Source organism: Crinia signifera, chromosome 5 (genome assembly GCF_055691185.1).
Source record: "Crinia signifera chromosome 5, ASM5569118v1, whole genome shotgun sequence".
NCBI classification, from domain to species: domain Eukaryota; kingdom Metazoa; phylum Chordata; class Amphibia; order Anura; family Myobatrachidae; genus Crinia; species Crinia signifera.
Window position 1 is genome coordinate 199,223,012 of NC_139221.1, and position 21,738 is coordinate 199,244,749.

Consider the following 21,738-nt stretch of genomic DNA (forward strand, 5'->3'; position numbering starts at 1 on the left):
CTATAAACAAAATTCAGTTTTCATCGTGATATTCTCAGTAATATTCCAATAAGATTTCAGCAATCACAAATGCAGGATGTTTCCAAAAAGAAATATCAAGAAAATTTGCCAGATGTATGAAAATTATCAGAGAGCTTAGGATCCAACAACCAGTCAGCAGGGGTTCACCAGTGCAACCCCTGCTGACTGGTTGTTGGATCCTAAGCTCTCTGATAATTTTCATACATCTGGCAAATTTTCTTGATATTTCTTTTTGGAAACATCCTGCATTTGTGATTGCTGAAATCTTATTGGAATATTACTGAGAATATCACGATGAAAACTGAATTTTGTTTATAGAATTTGCTTTTCGCCTGTCTCTTAACGATTGCTGTTGTCACATCAAAAGTGACTCGAGATTGCTGAGCGACAAATTTTATTGTTTTTGTGATTTATATGGTTATTGCTGATTACTATATCCGCCCCTGATGAAGTCATGTTTTGACGAAACGCGTTGGGCTAATTGTGATCAAGACCACTGGAATTGAACAACAATCATATCTGTTCATCAAACTGTATTTTTGAGATACCCCTGACTATAGGGGCTCTTTTTATATTTGTACCATTTTTTATATTTTATATATTAAACATCGATTGTTTAAATCTACCATTGTTGTATTCTAGCGCACTCTGATACCCCCTTGTTTTCCATATATATATATATATATATACTATAGACAGGTGGGGTGTGCTGCAGCACAATAACGGAGACTAGTCAGCGTAGATGATAGTAAAAAGTTTTACTGCATAGCATCAAGCATCTCTGTGCCGACGTTTCGGGGTCCCGTGTGCCCCGTTTTCAAGGAGGAAAGAGATATCTCTTTCCTCCTTGAAAACGGGGCACACGGGACCCCGAAACGTCGGCACAGAGATGCTTGATGCTATGCAGTAAAACTTTTTACTATCATCTACGCTGACTAGTCTCCGTTATTGTGCTGCAGCACACCCCACCTGTCTACTATCTGCTACTACGCTGCAAGCACCGGAGCACACCAATCCTGAAGCAGGAGTGCCGGACCACTGCTACAACCTATATATATATATTATTATTTTTTTTTTTTTATTGCAGCAATGCAGAAAACACAATGATGTAATGTCCAGACATTTCAGTGAAAATGGAGTGAAAACAAAAAAAATATTTTTTTATGTTATTTAGGGCATGGTTAACAAAAATAAATCTGTGTATGGGCCATAATGGGAGATTACTGCATTCTGCATGGCTGCAAACCATATGCTCCCCATCTCATAGACAAGCTGCTCACACTTCCTTATTCCGCTCTACATGAAAGGCAGACGGAAACACTGGGTCATTTTGGGATCGGTTGAATGACTCTATTATACCACTTTTACACCAGAATGCTGGTAGGACCCGGGATGGAAATTGAACACGGGAAATTGCCAGGGCATGCCTTGCCTCATACTCCATTTACACTGCAGTTCAATATGGGTTATTCCCAGGTAATGCCCTTTTACACTGAAAATGGATCAGCCCTGCCTTTCCTTGCTGCTGTCATAAAAAAATGGCTTTTTGGCCTGTTGATGATGAGGCACAAGAAATGGAACACGAAACTCTTCAAGTTTTTTGCTTTATTAAGCTGAAAATATGCATAAAATCATCATACATTGGAATCTTTATAGATGTAATGCATTCTCATAAAGAAAGATAAAGATGCGTATGAACACAAACTTGCTGCAGATGAGGCTGTAAACACACTGGGGAGAGTGCCTCCACCACAGACTGTTGCTGTAGTGTAGGGTACAGGCTGCAAACAGCGTGGTAACGCTGCTTCTGCTGCTGCTGCTCCATGTGCCCTGTGCGGGTCTCCGGCAGATGACATCATCTGCAGAAGCACCAATCAGCTCTTTGCGACCTTCTCCCCACCAAATAACCCGGATAATGACCATTTACACCACCCTCAGCCCCGGATAAGCCCGTGTCCGACCCTGAACATTTGCCGGGTCAGATTCCCAGGAAACAGGACCCGTGTTATTTTTTTTCAGCCTATTTACACCACGCCCCGCCCCGGACTGGAGCGGCAATATCCCGGGTCCAACCTCTGGTGTAAAAGGGGTATTGGTCAGAAGTCCACTGATAAGACTGTTCGTCCTGGTGCAAGCCATCATCTGTTTACTGATCATAACTGCTGCTTACCAGGCTTTACCTTGCTTGCAGCACAGTATTGTGTAATAAGCAGGAAGCAGTCATGTGACCAGCAGCTGCAGACTTGACATTCATTTTCTGCATAAATGTTTGTGGCAGTTAAAAATATGGTGCATCAGGTCAAACCTAATGTTTGTTGTTATGGTGGGCCAACACCAGTCCACAGACCATATTTTGGGCATCATTGACTTGAGATTGACAGAGAGCAGATCTGTCATTCAATTTGTAACTGATTGCAAAGGGCCAATATAAAGTGTTCGTATAAAGTGCTTGATGTTTAAACTGTGTGCAAAAGGGCTGAGTATATATTGTACAAATAACATGCACTTTATTTCATAACAACGTAATAAATTAATTAGAATACAATCTTTCCTCTGGGGGACACTGGAAACTATGGGTTTAAGTGCCAAGGTTAAGGATTGGGCAATGAAGTTGATTATATTGAGACTGAAACTCCGTTCTTCTTAAACCCTCCCAAAAAGTTTTTTTTTAATTTGGTGCCTAAGGTGAATGTAAGTAGGCCTTAAGTGCACTTACAGTGACTGAAATAATGCAGATATTCACTTGGTTTGGTAACCTTCATCATTATTTTGGTGCAAGAAATGTCTGTGTACCCATATCCCTATTACCATCTACATATCCTGACCCACCCTCACTAGACTTAACATCAGTGCCATATGTATCACTTGAAGCTACAGTACCTAGGTAACAATTTATTTTTATTTTCCTCCCCTTATGTTATGTTTCTGCTGGCAGGTGTGAAAGCAGGATTAAAGAGGACATATTCTGGAGTTTCTCAAGAACTACTGGATGTAACCAATGTTCCACAGTGGAAACCATTGCTGTATGCTGTTGCTTTTCTCCATACAACAGTGCAGGTACCAGTTGTCTAATACTATGCCAGAAAAGAACAGGCAATCTATGGGTCCACACACACACACACACACACACACACACACACACAGAGCATAATCTATTTTTATAGGCATTGTAATAATGGAATATCAGTGAATCCAATATAATAGCAGAATATGTATTGGTGTGGATAAAAGATATATATGGAAATATTTAAAACCTTGCAGACAGATAATGTGGAGAGTGGTAAAGTACCAACCAAACTGCTCTTAACCGTTTCAAACACAGAAATGTAAAATTGCAGTTAGAAGCTGATTGGCTGCTATGGGCATCACCTCGTTTTATTTTTAGAAGCTTTAGTAAATTTACCCCTTCATCTCTCTCCAAGGCTTGATACATATCCCCTATAATGTACTGTACATATATAATGGTATGGAATCTTGTTCCTTAAGAACCTTTTGACCAATTGGTGCCATGAAAAAAAAAAAACTGATACTCTAGCGTGCTGTGATTAAAAAAAGTTTTGGAATCACTCAGTGGCCTCACTAGGGTTGATGTCACCCTTTGTAGTGACTCATGGTGTCTCCCCCCCTATTGGGCCTCCTCTGGTCAAACACCGGAGCACATTGCAGAGGTCAGCTTTTATAGGGGATTTACCCCAATTAACAAGCTAAGCAATGATAAAATGTAAAGTCGCCTTTATTGTCAAACCAGAACACAGTTCCTATTTCATGTTAATAAGTCACAAAATACCAGCAAGTAACCAATAATCTAATTAAAAAGAGTAAACATCTAAAAAACGAACCATTACTAAGTACTGTATGTATCAACCGCAGCAGAAATGTATTTTCTATTCATTTCTAAATAATGACGTACTGCTTTTCAACAGGGAGTAATAATGCTGGTTCAATTTAAAAATAAAGTATTATCAAAAGTGAGGTTTTCTTTCTTGAAGTAAATAATTGAAAATAGTTTTTCCACTTATCTCCATGCTCAAGGATTGTACAGTACATTGTATATAATTGGTGTAACAGATTTACAGTGTCCATACAGAACTTATTACACTATTGTAATAAGCCTATTTTTGTTCCTGTAGGAAAGAAGAAAGTTTGGTCCTTTGGGTTGGAACATCCCATATGAGTTTAACCAAGCCGACTTTGCTGCCAGTGTGCAGTTTGTCCAAAACCATTTGGATGATGTGGGCACTAAACGCCCAGTGAATTGGAGCTGTCTGCGTTATATGCTTGGAGAAGTGCAGTATGGTGGACGTGTGACTGATGATTTGGATAAGACATTGCTAAATACATTTACAAAAGTCTGGTTTGGAGAACACATGTTTATGGATAAATTTTACTTCTATAAAGGCTATGGAATCCCTAAGGGCAAAACCATTGATGACTATAACCAGTATATAGAGCAGCTGCCATTGGTAGATACACCTGAGGTAAATTAGTTTTCAGTTTTGATATTTGAATGTTATTCACTGTTTGGACCCATACGAGCAGTGCTTCTTATAATCTGTTTTCAAGATACAAACAGGTTTTAAGGATATCCATGGTTGAGATGGTTAAATCAAAATGACTGGGGTACTGAAGGCGTGTTTATCAAAATAAGTTTTACTAAAATAATGTGAAAGTGGTGTTTTCACAACCATTTCTCATATATCACCTGAATATACTACAGGGCATTATGAGGCAAATTTGGGAAATTATCCTACAAGCAGGTAAAGTCGCATTTTCTTTAGTAACCAGATCGCATTTTGTAACATCAATACATTTTTTATTGAGAATTATCGTAGAAATGGGGTACAGAAGCAAGAAATCAGAAAACAAAAACATAGGGGAAAAGGGGTCACACAAGGTCCATCAACATACATGAAAATGTAAATAATCATGCGTTGTACATAGTATCTTAACAGGGACATCACAATTTAAACATCTCAAGTTATGTACAATCTGGGATATTAAAGAGACAGTATCCTTCTCAATGAGACTGAATTGTAAAGGGCTTACTCTAAAGGGAAAGTACTGTGCTCCCTCGCCCTCAGTGACATATGTGTGCCAGTAAGACCATTGTACTATAGGTGAAGATGCCTAACAAGCGTAGGGCATAAATTCAGTTTCCATAATAAAGTTGAAATTAGTTTAATGGATCACTTTCAGGATCAAGGGGGGTACATCCTGTTTCCAAAGTTGGGCTAGGGCTGCACGAGCTGCGATTAATATAACGTTTCAGTAGGGCCAAGGAGGGGGAGAGGGGGGGGGGGGGGATAGCTGAAGAGCTAATACACTATTAAGTAAATCGAAAACATCTGACCAGTATTTGGTCAGTACTGGGCATGTCCAAAACACATGAAATATGTTTCCCACCTCCCCACATAGGTACCAACAGAAATTGGAGCATCAATGCCAGAATGTGTGCAACCTGTGCATTTGCCAATTTTTAATGGAAAATATGATCTTCCCAAAGATACAAAAAATAAATTGCAAGAGAATACTTGAGAAAACCCTTTGTTAATGATAGCTTCACATAGCGTCAATATAGTATCCCTCTGGTTCCTCTACTCCTGCACAGCCTTCTCTGTGTGCTGGAAGTGAAGGCTGAGCTCTGATCTGGCCCATGTGGTCAGCAATGTGTGTCAGACCACAGGCTGATCACTGTGTTACATGGTCAGCAATGTGTGTCAGACCACAGGCTGATCACTGTATTACAAAGAGAGTTAGACAAATAGATAGAACTTGCAGCAGGGAACCGATGACCTGGCGAGGGCAGACGTCATCTGATTGCTGAGCTTCTGGTGTAGTTAAGTAATACTGTGAATTACACTTGGGGGTTTCAGTTGAGCATAGGATCAGATGACCCTCTGCCCTTCCTGATCACCAATCACCTGACCAGGCTGCAGACACATGTAAGTATAAGCAGATATGTGGGGTATGGTGGGTAGTTATTGGAGCATGCGTGATCACACGTTCAGGGTATTTTTCACTAAAATATCCTGAAAATTGCGGTAAGATGATTCACTTTTAAAGGGCTTTCTCACAAGCTCTCTCCCTGCATGCTATATTTGAGACTTCCCTACAATGTATTCAAGTATCACCTTGCAGATTTGGCCAAATTTATCACATCCCATCTGGATCCAAGATAGGGATTGTGATAAATATACCCAGAAATAAGTGACCTGTGCACAAACATGAAAATCCTTAAAACATGGATTGTCTTGTGTAACCTTTTTAATGTACGTTATATTATTCACCACTGTCAAATGCTGTGAATCATTGGGGTTCATTTTAAAAAAATGAATCAGAATAATCTCACGCGCCAAGTATGTTTAGCTGTTCTTAATTTACCATTTGTGAAAACCATATATGTGGTTATTGCCTAAAAACCTGCCTATCTGATGGACATTTTCAGCGTTACAAAAGGAATTGCACGCTTTATATGATGGATTCACTACAGTGAAGAGGATGACACATCTATTTATCCAACTAATGTTGAAATTTTCCTTAACAATTACTGTGTATTTATCGTGTGCTGTGCCTTTTCTTTTTCTTCCACAAAATAGAGTGTACATCTGTTGGCACAGTGTTGGGGTCAGTGTCATAACTAAGTCCCTATCGATGTGCTGCACTGCACTGCCCTGCCCTGCCTTAAGATGCCCATACACTAGTAAGATTTATCTACAGATCTGGCTGGTTTTATCTGCAGATCTGGCTGGTTGGAACAAAAACATGGTTATGGATGAGTGACAGTTTGTCAGTTTTCCAGCATTTCCAAGCAAATGGTCAACTGTCATTTGCTCTCATCCATAACCATGTTTTTGTTCCAACCAGACAGATCTGCAGATAAAACCAGGTGAAAATCAGCCACAGAACTTGTGTAATTAATATGTGTCCAGAATTAAAGGGATGAGTTGGTAACCCTAGCTAGAGGAGGCGGCGGCGGCCTCCTCTAGCATCACCAAAAATGGTCTGCTGTTAGGGGCAGCCATTTTGTGAGGTACATTTTTGAACATGTTTTGATTTTTCTTAAAGGTGTTTGGATTGCACCCCAATGCTGACATAACCTACCAGACAAACATGGCAAATGAGACGCTAAGTACCATCGTCAACATTCAGCCCAAGGACAGCGGAGGAGGTGGAGGGGAGACCAGAGAGACTATTGTTCAGCGTCTTGCAGATGAAATGCTGGAGAAATTACCAGAGGATTACATCCCACATGAGGTACAGTAGCTGCCCTTACATCATGTGGAAATGGGAGGATCTGTGAATATAATTACATACAGTATTAGCATATGTCAGCCTTCTATATTTAGTTTTTTAAAGAGTCATGCTAAGTGCACATCTATTCACCTGTTCCTCACTATACAAGATGATTTAATTACATCCAGTAAATGTCTCCACACATCTGCTGCTGACATCAGTGCACTTATTGATCTTTTATTTTAGTAACATTACTGTATATTACTTTGGTGCTCAGGGCCTAGAACACTTGACATGGATACATCTTAGCTAAGGCTGAAATTCAATCCTTAGCCTTGAAGCATCCAATGTTAACTAACCATTGATTCACACTGCTAGAAAGGGCTTCAGCTATAATTGTTCATGCATGTTTTTTATATTGGTCACTCCAAAGTGAGTCATGAAAAGCACACAGGTTTACACTGATATACAGGCATTTAATTCCTCCAAGGATGCCGGAAATGAAAATGTACAACAATATGGCAGTTTATAGCAAGATGATATATATATATACACACAAACACACACACAATTGCTTTTTATCTGCTGTTTGAGCCTCTGGAGTGCCATTATTCTTTGTATGGATACTTTTGTTTGGGCACTGGGGCAAGTTGCTATTTTTTTCACTTGGAGTGCTGGCTGATTTGGATCTATATATTTGTCGAGCCTGATGAAAACATTAGTTTGTTGAAACGCTGCTTCACTGGTTATCACTAAAGATTTGGATTTAAACAAGCTGGAGTGCTGCTTTTTCTTTCTCCTTGTATACCGCTGCGGCGGATCGTGGGCACCCGCTGAGGAATTGGTTGGAGTATGGCTGTGCTGGACCATCCCGAGGCTGACTAAAACAAGTAATTGTTGAAACGTTGCTATATTGAGCCATCACTAAAGAATTGATTTTTTATCCAAGCTGGAGTGCTGCATTCATTTATGGTCTGTATTTGCGCTGTGATTAAGGAGGCTGTGCTGGATCATCTTATTTGCGATATATATATATATATCTATATATATATAGATATATATATAGATATATATATATATCTATATATATATAGATATACATAGTCTAGATTCTAGTGTGGCACTCCAGACGACATAAAATAGCTAATATGCAAAGAACACTAAGAAGCAAAATAGCAACAACGTTTCAAATTATACAATTTTCATCAGGTTACAAAACAAAAGCTAAGTGCACATACCTATTATAGTTTAATATCACCAGGGAAGTGAAGCTGAAGCACCGGGAGTTCTGACCGCCGCTCACTCGTCGCAGGCAACTGATGTCACATGACCGGCTGATGTACAGCATGAGGGGAAGGCTGGTTGCCAAGGGGATGGTGTAAACAAACTCATGTGAGCTACTGGGATCGGACTGGCTGTTGTGAGAAAGTTAAAGGTGTATTTAACATAACAGTCTCAGCGAGTCTAGCACAGAGACCTAAATAGTAACAACCTGCGAATCAGCTTCACTTTCAACAGTCCGAAGAAAACGTTGTAGCATAGTAAGACCTCCTGAAAATAAAACATCTCAGCGTCAATAACTATACAGAGGAAATGCAGTTCACTAACGCCATTCAACTGACAACAGAAATAAAGTGGATAGATCATGTAGGTATTATTAAAGCAAATCATGCATATATACAGCCTACCGCATTTATCTGAACACAGAAAAGGGCAATCTGCTTGTTCAGTCCTTTAGGGGCAATGGTATTTAGCCGGTGAATCCACCGTGCTACACAGCGTAGTAGCTGCGCCCCCCCGATTGCCACCCCATAAATTTGGGTGTACGCAGTCTATCATTCCGTAGCGTAGACTATTAAGGGAATGTTTATGTTCCACAAAATGTCTAGCAACCGGGTGATCACTACTGCCCACAATTAATGCGTGGCGAATAGTGCTCCGGTGCATAGACATCCTCTCTGGGCTAGATTCTCTAAGCTTCAAAAGTGATAAAATGGAGAGTGATAAACAGCCAGCCAATCAGCTCCTGCATGCCATGTCACAGACTGTGTTTGAAAAATGACAGGCAGGAGCTGATTGGCTGGCTGTTTATCACTCTCCATTTTATCACTTTTGAAGCTTAGAGAATCTGGCCCTTTAAACTTTCTTTCAGTCTTTCCTATGTAAGAAAGACTGCATGGACAGATGAGTTGGTATATAACGAAAGATAAATTGCAGGTGAAGTTATGGCGTATTTTGTTTTCCTGTATGTGGATGTCCCCTGAAAGCATATATTGGCAGGTGGTACAAGAGCATCTGAAGCAACCATGTTGGGTCCCTCCTAACCATGGCCCTTATTCTGATCGGTGCGGCCCGATCAGAATATGCGGCCGCGACCGTGCAGGCGAATCCCCGCCTTCCATACGGATCGCCACCTGCCGTCCGTACGCGGATATGTGGCGATCCGCATGAAATTGGACGGGGATACGCCTCCTCCATGGTGGGAGCAGCCCCTGCATTCGATGGTCGCCGAACATCGAATGCAGGGCCGCACGCTCCACCAGGTCCCGCAACACAAGACCACACGGACACTTGTCCGTGTGAAATCTTGTATGGGGGCGGGCAGCTGACATCCGGCGATGTCAGATGCCCGCCCCGTACCCACGCGTCACGGCCTCATTACCATGCATACGCCCCGCGTTTGCATGGGAACGCCCATGAAACGCGGGGCGTATGCATAGGGTAATGAGGATAAGTAGCCCCTCACGCCCCTCTACGCCCCCTGTGCGGCGTATAGAGAATCCTTGCGGCGAAATCGCCTGCACATGCGCAGAGTGACCTCTGCACATGCGCAGAAGATAAACATCGGCGGCCCGTACGCAAGCGGGAATATCCGCATCGATCAGAATAAGGGCCCATGTCCGGGACACTGATCCAGAACTGACATTATTATTTGTTTTTACTACTAGGTCCTTCAGGCTCCGACCTTTAGAATAACAGGGCATGACCCAATGTTCTGTAAGAGGTAGCTATTTATCGCTATTGATAATGGTCCAATTAGATTTGACCAAGGCCGTCGTATTGACAGAAGCATCATTATTGCGGTTGACCCACGGGATAATTTTAGACATAGATTTATCTTAAGCATGAGTCTGCAGCAAGGTAGCACGATCCTGTTGCATATATATATATATATATATATATACACCCAGTGGTGTTTTTTTTTTTTTTTTTACATGAATCACTGCAGAATGGTTGGTCAATGAGGTAGAATTTTTTTTGCAAAATTTCAAGCAAAAATGACAAAAATAATGGCTTTCCTGTTATGGGGTGTACACATGTTGGCAAACGTCCTAGGCAATGTGTTAATGGAATTGTGTGCCCTGCAGAGTTGTGCTGAGGTCTGACTACAGTAGGGCATCATTTAGGTATTTAGTATAGGCCAATCATGGTCTTGCACTAGACCTAAAGCTGCCTACATCCTGCTGCATACTGTATACTCATTTACTTCCCTGCACACACAGTGTGGGAGCCATTACAGGCAATTTGCATTCAGCTCTGCATAAGGCACCGATTTTATGTCATTTACAATCTGGCCAATACATACTCATGAAGGTTCTACATTAAGTGGTGCTAAAAGGATCAATTTTTGGAATGAAATGTAGTTTCTTTATTTCCTTTTTATCTTAAAGCTAAATATTATGCTAGTATTCTTATATTCCAAATATGTTATTCATGATTGCAAAAGAGAGACAAATTGTCTGTCTTTATCTCCTTTTTGCTGCAGTTCAGCACATTTTAACAGAACGAATGTATTGAGCGAATAAGTCTGTTGTCTGTCATATTTAAATGCAGAGTACAATTAAGTGCAAATATGTAGATGAGCAAATTGTATGAAGGTGAGATGAAAAGAATATATTAAAATCAAGTTTTATTATGAATCCTGAAAAAACTATTCATCACTGACAGGAATAGCTAGCCATCTATAAATGCTGAGAACGTATTGGCAGAGCTATAAACACAACATCATTTGGACTTCACCCAAATACATATAAACCTGCTTGGTTTAACATGTAGGGATTTAAAATACAGCTTTTCAAACACACTTACAATTTTTTTTCCAAATTGCTATTGATAGTTAAATTGTAAGTACCAGTGCAGTTGTTCCCCTCTCATAATATCTGACCATTAAAATAGATTTACTGAAGCCATTCCGAAATGGTGGGCTTGGTTTCTGGTCCCGGGCTTTAAATCGCTGTAAATATGAATGTTAGGTTTACCAGTATTTATCACTAATTGGATGAATAAACCCCCAAAATGTATGTGTGTATGTATGTACTGTGCAGACACATGTATGTATCTATGGACACACTCTATGCATGCAGGAGTGCTGTAAGATATACATGAGCCTGTGTGCATGTATAAGGGTTTGAGTTTGATTCCCACCATGGTCTTAATGGTGCAGAGTTTGTATATTCTCCCCGTGGTTGCATGGGTTTCCTCCGGGTACTCCGGTTTCCTCCCACAATCCAAAAATATACTGGTAGGTTATTTGGCTGCCAACAAAATTAACCCTTGCGAGTCAACCAGAATAAGGGCCATCGATTGTAAGCTCCACTGGGGCAGAGACTGATAAGAATGTTCAAATATTCTCTGTAATGTGCTGTGGAATATGTATGCGCTATATAAATAACTGGGATATATATATATAGATAGATAGAGATACAGATATACCACCGCACTCGCCATTCCTAAGAATGGGGTGCAAACAGCACCCACTTCCCAGGATGGGGTGCAGTGGCCTGTGACCACACACTCTAGTAAATACAAACACAGGAGGCCCAGCACTCACTACAACAAACTAACTCACCTTAACAAACAAATAATCAATTAAATAAATAATGGGGTTTTAGTTCATGAATTGATCAATGCATTTAAGCTTGCAGCCCATCGCCAAGGGACCCCATTTCACTGCAAGTCCTACACTAACAACTGGTCTCTTAAGAACCTGGCTACTACAGGTTGAGTATCCCGTATCCAAAATGCTCGGGACCGGGAGAATTTTGGATAACGGATTATTCCGTATTTCGGAATATTTTAATATTTCAATGATGTATTTTGAAGTATCTTGCATGTATGCTGTATAAACACATAAAATACACACAAATATATTTTATTACCACATAAAATACACACAAATATATTTTATTTGTTCAAAAAACAAGGTTTCAAAACATGAAACAAAATTTGTGTACTATCTCAGATATTGAATTTGAATGTCAAGCAATCATTTTCTTGCACATATATAGTGCCAGTTACATATCATGTCACCAGTAGTGCTGTTACAAATGTCCCCAGTGAGTTTTTAGCAAAAAAAATATTTTTTATTCACTTTCTGGAATGTATGGTTTTCGGAATAATTCGGATAACGGATACTCGGATACGGGATACTCAACCTGTACTGACACATCATAGCTAAAATGAACATGTGTTTTTTCTTGGTTTAAAGCTCACCTGCCAACTACCTTATGGCTTTTAAAGATGAGCAGTCGTGTGTGTGTGTGTGTGTGTGTGTGTGTGTATATATGTATACACTTTAATAATATATGTGTGTAGACACTTTCAGTGGTGATGTGTATGTACACAACTATCACTCTCCGTCATCACCCTTTAGCGCAGCTTCATTCGGAAAGTTCAAGAAGGGATCCCATGTTCCTGACTGTAATCTAATATGCAAACCAGAATGTACAGTATGACAGTGCTGTATTTCATGTTTAGATAATTGCAACATACAGATGTCTCCTCATACATCTTGCTGCAGTCACTCTTGTTGGCATGCCATATCCTGTGAGACTCTGCTAGTGTTAGCCAAAAATGTGAATTAAATGCAACATGCTGCATCTAGGATGCTGTGCTGATTTTTCTGATATGTGATACTTGTACATAGGTGTGCGACAAAGTCTTAATGCAAAGTGCTACAGATATACAAGTTTTGTATATCAAATGAATCAGCAAAGTCTTCTGGTGCGATTTAGTCTTGTGACTAAAGGCCCATACACACTGGGCGACTTTGAGCTGAAAGTCACTCAAAACACCCAGTTTGTGCGGCTTTCAGCTCAAAGCCACCCAGTGGTTGCTCTTATCAAAATAATAACTAGCATGTTGGGAAATCCTAGGTGCATATGACTGCCTAGGTTACTGTAGTCTGTCCTATATCATTGTAGTACCGGTAACTGGAACACTCTGCACTTGCTTGTAATATGTGCAGTTATTACAATAAAATAAAACTACCTATAGTTGAGCCAACTATGTGAATACAATAAGATTTCTATACGATCGTATAATTCCTGTGTTCGATACTGGTAGATTTTTCAAAAGGGGGAAGCTTATTCCTCGTACATGAAATAAAAACAAATATAGACAAAAAGACCTTATAGTGTAGTAGGTCAAGACAAATAAAAGTTCAATAAAAGTTCATCAAGGGTAGGATGGGTCCGTGTTGTTATGATTCTTATGGTACAACCTTCAGTGTTCTATTATTACAACGGAAGCTTACATGAAGCTTACTTAGGAAGGATGCAGGTGAAACATATAAAGGTATCTTTACATGCAGATGAATACGTTCAGATGCTCACAAAAAAGCTTACTTTCACATGCAGGGGATCCTCATATCTGGGTATCTTTTTTGTTGTCCTTGGTCCATAGTGTTAAAAAATATATAGGCTCAAGTAATAATATATATATATATATATATATATATATATATATATATAAGTTGGCAAAGAAAAAAATATCATGTATTGGATATTTTTCCTTTTTTTTTCATTCAGATTTTCATTTATTACAAAATCTTTGTGCTACAGGTTAAGGCTCGACTTCAAAAGATGGGTCCGATTCAGCCAATGAATATCTTCTTACGTCAGGAAATTGATCGCATGCAGCGTGTAATTGCAAGAGTTAGAAGTACACTTATTGACCTCAAGCTGGCAATCGATGGTAAGGTATTCTGCGTAGAAATGTGTGTTCCATTTTACAACTTTTCTGTCCTATTCCCACAGTACTAGAATTATTCTGAGATCTTATCACAAATACATCTTGTGGATATCCTTTAGATATTAGCACTGTAAATAATTAAGCATGTTATGCTTCTTCCTATAATATATTTCCATCCATTTTAGGCTGCACCAACTGCCTGGCTTTTCTTTGAATTAACCATTGGGCTGTCTGCATCGACAGAAACCTTAGGTGATGCCATGCTCACTGCTGATACATATACTGAGTGGGGGCATTAACTATATGTACAGTTTGTCTTTAACTAAAGCTAACATACGAAGAGTAGGACTAATCCCATTCTGCAGAATGGATTTTGGCACCACAATGCTAGTAATTAATAACAGTTTTTTTCAAGCCCTAGCAACACTTTGCCTTGACGGGTAAATACCAAACATTTCCCATTCCTGTCTTAGAGGAATGTAATTGACTAAACTGTTTAACCTCTAGCCACAAATATCTAAGAGGACAACTCCAGAGATACTATTAACCAACCTGTGTCCCAGGACTGTTCTAAGGAGCAACACCACTTAAAGAATTGGAGATATCAGTGCTTATTGGACAACTCATAATCTCTATTGCTACTCCAAAGATACAGTTAGTGTGTGAGTATGCCTGCGGCATCTGATATCTAAGGCATGCATGTGAACCAGACATACCAGCCAGAAATAATCTGTATGATGAGAAGTACCTATGAATCAAATTCAGAAACATGTGCTGATTTAAATTTCAATGTGAGCCATGTATAGCCTTAAGCAAGCTATCACATGAAACTCCTGTTGTATAAATTGCATAGCAAATGGAAATGGCTTGCTGTGAAGCAGGGTGAGATTGGCGCGAGAAGCAGGGCGAGATTTGTGGAACTATCAGGTTTGATAAATCTGGTAAAGAGTCAACTACTACCCCTATCACACAGAAAATACAATTCCCGGGTGAAGCAGTTCCACCAAGGAATTTCATGAAATACATGGGTCCATGGCTTTTTTCTGTGTGAAAGGGCCAATCCGTATCTTAAACTACGGGTCTCTGACACTGCAAAATACCAGGGTCGGAGAACCGTAGTTTAAGAACCGGATCGACCCTTTCACACAGGAGAAAACCCTGTGTAATAGAGCAAATCTTCGGGTCTAAATTTAAGACCCGGAGATTTGCTCTCCTGTGTGAAGCGGGGGCCTCACAGCTGCGGACAATAGTAATTGCCGCTCATTACCGGGGTATTCAGCCGCCACTGTCTAAAAGCTGTATAATAGATGAAAAGTGACATTCTGTAGACTTCCCACCTACTTTGTCATCTAGAGAACCATTTGAAGACACCCCACCTGTGCAACACAAAATGGTAGAAACATTGTTCTTTGAGCATTAAGATGTCTCAATATGTGCTATAATGTACATGTAGACATAATAATGGGTAATTTTGTTTCACACACTTTCATGCCGTACTCAAAAGGGTTCAGCACTGAGTAAAAACACTCTCCTGGATAAACCCTATGGGAACTGCACTAAAGATACCTTTATTGGAGAGACCTACCTTGAAGCCTTATGAGTATGGTAGGAGCCCTTTTCCTTTACACATCTGTCGGTCATTATACACCACCGGTGATCCCGATCAGTAAAAGATACCTTGATGTGTCTGTACACCCTTCACATTGTGTGAGTGAGGGTACGCCGTATATTATTAGGACACCCATTGATGTTCTATTCATTGTATTTGGGACCCCCCAATCACTATCACTATTTTAACAAATTCACTTTGCACTCAAAGGGTTATATTGAACTCAGAGGAGTAACAACCATTGGTGAAACCTGAAGCCGACGGCGAGGAGTACAGAGCCAAAATAGAATTAAGTATCTTATTCACAAATCCAAAGCTCTGTAGGGTAGCTTGCATGCCTTTTCGGCATCCAGGGAAATAACTAATAGGGGCTATCCTTGTAGTGGCAGTGTTTGATTAAATTAATAACTCTACACATATAATCCAACGCCTGTCTTCCCAACACAAAGCCCACCTGGTCATGATTAATAAGGTTAGGTAGGATAGGGAATATTCTATTCGCTATCATCTTGGCACCATGTTTAGTAATGCTATTGGGCGATAGTTCTGAACAGCCTTGGGTGATTTACCAGGTTTAAGAATAATAATGATTTTGGCCGCCAACATTTCTTTTGGGAATCAAATGTTTTATTAAAATCTGACAGTAGAAATGGGGAAAGGTTGGACTTAAACTTTTTGTAAACATTGGAAGGATAGCCATCAGGGCCAGGTGCTTTATCTAGAGGAGCTGAATCTATGGCCACTTTAACCTCTCCCAGCATCAATGGGGATCTCAGAGACTCACAAGTCATCAAATCTTGCAGGGAGGAACGTCTTCTAGAAATCTACCAATATCTGTTAGATGTATGCACCACATGTATTCTTTCCTTAGCTCTTCAGCTCCTAAGTTTACATGCCAACAGACGACCTGCTCTATTGCTGTTCATATAATATTTCTTATTGAGCCATTGAAGACAGCTTTCCAAGAACACCAATGGGTAAAAACCAAGGTATCATCTTAATGATTAGTTTAAAGATATAAATCCAGTGACCCCAGGATGGCCTAGTGAGCCTCTGGCTTAACAAAAAGATGTGCACCCAATTTCTATGACCCAGGGGAAACCACCCTTCTAACAACATCCCATTCAATTGAAAGAGGAGAGTGGTCCGCCCAAGATATTGGTAATATGTCAATCTTACTAATAGATGTCAACGTCCACTTATCAACCAATGCCAGATCAATTCTAGAGAATAACCTGTGCACATGGGAGTAGAAAGTGTAGTCCCTTACTAAGGGATGTTTGGACCTCCATGTATCAAATAATTCATATTCGGCCATTAGTTGACAAAACCTACTGGAAGGGTCTTGGGAAGAACTGTAAGGGAAGACCCTCGTTGGATGAGAGCGATCAACACAGGGGTCCATATTTATGTCTCCAAGAATCAATTGCGCACCACGGATATGGTCCTGAAGGATTGTAAAAAATTTCCAAACAAAAGGCTATTTGTTTAGTATTCGGTGCATGCCAGGAGACCAAGGTAGTCTCGACATTGATCACATAACCCACTAATGTTATGTAGCAACATTCTGGATCTTCATATTTTGAGGTTAAAACAAAGGGCAGTGTTGGGCTATAAGAAGGGCAATGCAAGCCTTTTTAGTGTGCCCATTAGCTGTGTAGCAATGGGAGTATCTAAGGTCAATAAAAAGAGGGGGATTTTGTCGGTTGAAATGCGTTTCTTGGACAGCAATGATATGAGTTTTAAGCTTAAGGAAATAGAGGTTTAGAGCTAAGCATAGCATTATAGATACTACAAGTACCATGACTTACAGTAAAGGAAACCTGAAAATTGCATCTGAATTCAAACATGCTGAGAACATGGACATTTGGGGAAAACAAAATATATATTTTTTTATTTTATTTTAAAATGTGCCAAGAACAGTGGAGCAAGGCACCTATCCAGACGGTGCAATGGGATGTGGCACACTGATTGGGGGTTCACATGCTCAGGTGTCGACATTGACACAAAAAAACATGAAAAACTCATATTGACCTTTTTAATGTGTCAACATTTTTTCTTGTTTCGACCTTTAGTCAATGTCAATCTTTTGCATGTTGACCTAGATATTGTCTGTGGGATAATCCACACTGTCATCATTAGTATAGTATAGTTAGAATAGTATAGTATAGTAAACATGCAGACTTCTTTGGTTTGCAGTGTTGCTTATGCGCCTGATTCAGATCCGATTGCTGACATTTAAAGAGTGCAAGGAGAAAGCCACCATCCAGTCTGAAAGAGAAAAATGCCCTTTCTTAATTGTGAGATAGTTGCGAAAAAACCGATATCCACTCGCAAACCACATCGTAATTCAAAAACCCTCAAATTATTTTTCCAGTCTGTGCAAATGTAAGTCTGACACCTCACACAACTCTGCGACTGAGACAGGGTGGAAGTGGTCCTCGCTGACATCACAGACTCTCCTCTAAAACACCTGGGCACACCTGTGTTTTTTCCAATATATCCACAAAACTGCAGGTTTCCTCCAGAAACACCGGCTTCCTGTCTGCCAAACTGCGACTATGGCTGTAAGTACATAGCAGTCAGGAATTTTGTCCCTATTTGCAGCTGCGCATGTGCCATGTGGCTGACGTGCATGTGCAGTCGTTTGATAATTGGACAAATTGCAAAGACACTGATCAGCGATCAACTTTGAATCATGCCCTATATATGGTTTTCTGCCTTGAAATTGTATAAACTTTAGTCACAAATTACAGTTCACAACCAGATTGTGTCTACTCAAACTCATCCCGATTTTTTTGTCGGTCCCGGGGCCGGCTGTTCTCCGCTGTGGGGGGAGTTGGGAAAATGATTTTATTGAAAAAATACAACTTTTTTTAGTAGTACAGGTTGAGTATCCCCTATCCGAAATGCTCGGGACCACGAGCATTCCGGATAGGGGAATTTTTCGGTTTTTAGAATATTTTTTTTTTAGGCTTACTTACCTGTCCCCCGATGGTGTCCGGTGGTCCCTCGGCGTCCACGCAGTCCCCGGGCCTCCACAGCAGGCCTCCGGCATCTTCTCTGGGTCTCCAGCGGTCCCAGGAATGCATTGCGCGGGTGTGCGCGCGCACCGGTGACGTCACCGGCGCGCACACACTTGCGCAATGCAATCCTGGGACCGCTGGAGGCCCTGGAGAAGATGCCGGAGGCCTGCTGTGGACGCCCTGGGACTTGGTAAGTATGAAAAGAGGGTTAGGGGGGTAAAAAAAAAAAAAATTCAAATGATTCCAAAAACCACGGTTTTTGGAATAATTCGGATAATGGATGCACGGATACAGGATACTCAACCTGTACCACTTTTAAAAATAATTCCCCTTAATTTAAACACGTGAAAAAATATCCATATTTCTCCAATTGCTACTTTTATAAATGTCAGATGAATCTGAAATATCATTCCACCAAGTAACCTTTTCAGTAAAGTGCACTATAAGCAAGAAAACCTGAACTTTAAAGATTATAATACTTTGATAGATGCAGGACATGCACTCTTTCAGGGTCTTAGGGGGGAAGCAAGCTGTAGTCTGAAGTAATTGCACTAAACACAACTAAATATAATGTTTAGTTCACATATTTCAAGTGACTGTGTGGTGTTGATAATTTTACATCATTCCTTGTACTAAGGTCATACAGAAAATCACATATTGGCTTTGTATCTAACAGCCTGTTGGTGGGAATGCTACTGTATGTAACAAAACCTATTAAACCTCTAGAACTCTATCGGCAGGAATTCAAAATTTTCTTCCTGCTTTAGTTGTTTTCTTATTTTGTGAACAAACGAAACAAATTTTATCACAGGAGGAGAGATACTTTAGTAAACGGCAGTGGGCTTCAATTTTGATTTCACGTTGTTATAAAGAAAGGATGGAACAATGTCTACATGCGATTAATTTTTTGTGACATTGAAATAATATTTTTAGAAGCATTACAGTTAAAATATCTTCTGTGTGCTGATAATGTGCTTTTAAAATTTGCTATACTTTTTTTTAAAAGGCCCCTAATGAATGATGTTGGTTGGCCTATACCTTAACTTAACCTTAAGTGCCTAGAAATAACTCACACAGGACACCTTAACTTAAAATACCGACTCGGACAACAATGGCATAAGTTTAAACTGGTCATAATATTTATTAAAGCGGTATGACCCTTATTTGTCTAAAGGGATGGCCAAGAAGAGCACTTGAGACCCGCACCAGTCAAAGGTGTATGTCAATGGTAGCGACTGCAACGCTCCAATCCAACAAAACACCCCTTACGTAAGGTACAGCCTGCGCCGTGACGGACTTACCACCCCTTCTATGGTAAGGCACGGACAGCTCAAGGAAGTGTCCAATGTCACCCCGCCGAGTTGGGATTCGCCCACCGTCCTGGCAAAGGGGCGCAATACCACATGGCGACCACCTGACACCTCACCCGACTGCTGGTCAAGAGCCCCTTCTCGACAATTTATAATTAAAGTTATTGAATCAAATTGGTTGGACAGCCCGCAGGCCAGGTAGCACAAGATTGAGAAAAAGGGGAGGTAGGGTGGGGATCCAGACTCAACTTGCCCTTAAATACCCCAAAGCTACCTGATTGGCCCATCCACCTGCCCCTGACTGCATGAGGTTTTTACCCACAGCCAGTGGCGTAACTACAGAGGGTGCAGGGGGTGCAGCTGCTATGGGACCGGGCCTTTGGGGGGCCCCATAGCATCTGCATCCCCTGCACCCTCTGTGCAGCGTGGGCAGAGGATGCACCAGTGTCCCTGCAGAGAGGAAGCCCAGCACAGGGGAGCAGCGGATGACAGAGCCGCTTGCAACAGCCCCTACACTAAGACCTGGTGCACAGCCAGGAAAGCAGGGGCTGCCTGAGCCGCGGGCAGACAGGAGACACAGCGTTGGGGAGTGGCAGCTGCCTGAGCTGATTGCAGGAGCCCAGGCGCACAGGCAGGGTCGGACCCGGGGGGGGGGGGGGGGGCGGGGTTGGTAGGCGGTGATCTACCGACTCGTACTTCCCGCTGGCTTCCCAGGGTTTTCTCAGGCGCATTGGGGCTGAACTGCTTGCAGAAGAGCAGGCTGAGCTTTGTAGGGCTACGCCTCCTGCCCGGCCCACAGCCACGCACCTGACCAGGATTAGGAGCAGCACAGCACCGCAGAGCAGCTGCATGGAATGTCTGGGGCTCCGTGGGGCTATGGATCACAGGAGCTGAGTGGTCCTGGGTGGCTGCGCCTTGTCCTTGCTGCATGCCTGGTGTTGCCCGGTAGGTGCATGCTGACTATGCTGGTTCCTTTGTCCGGCACTGTGCCGCCGGCATATCTGGGGACTGTGAATGCGCTGTTTCTCCATCTGGTAGCTGCCATTGTCTGGCCACAATAAATAGGAAAGGCGGTTTGTTTTGGCACATGGATCACAGGACGAGGGGTGGGGGTTATATCGGAGTCTGCGGAGCGCACACTAACTCTCATGCCCACTTCATGACACTCCTGGAGTTAAACTCAAGGCTACGCGCCGCTGCCTCTGTGAGGTGTGTGTCACATAGACTGTCTCTGGCTGTCTTCATGAGCTTGTCACTGTATGAATGAGCAGTCTTTCCCCATAGGTTATGTACTGTACCTGGCTACTACTGGGAAGGGGAGGAGTCGGGACTGGAGGGTCAAGATTAAATAGTAGATCTACCCCTGCGCACAGGAGAGTGACAGCTGCAAGGGACTCGGCGCGTGGGAGAGCAGGGGCTAGCAATATACAAGAGAAGTGAACGGTGAGACCCGGCACTGATAGTGGATAATAGGGGGGAAATAATATCCCTGTCAAAACCCTCCCTCATAACTCTCTCACCTCTCTCCCCTTTTTCTACCCCCATCTCTTTTCTTTTTTTGCTCTTT

The 21,738-nt window shown here is 41.4% G+C and overlaps 1 protein-coding gene across 1 annotated transcript in view; it reads left to right on the forward strand.

Moving 5' to 3' along the window:
* Nucleotides 1–21,738, forward strand: part of LOC146080772 (dynein axonemal heavy chain 5-like) — a 357,582-nt gene that overhangs the window by 293,206 nt on the left and 42,638 nt on the right. Inside the window, exons 71-74 of the mRNA XM_083188420.1 lie at nt 2,957–3,078; nt 4,152–4,499; nt 7,087–7,275; nt 14,097–14,229. Of these exons, the coding sequence (XP_083044546.1) occupies nt 2,957–3,078; nt 4,152–4,499; nt 7,087–7,275; nt 14,097–14,229 (792 nt within the window). The remainder of the gene's footprint in view (nt 1–2,956; nt 3,079–4,151; nt 4,500–7,086; nt 7,276–14,096; nt 14,230–21,738) is intronic.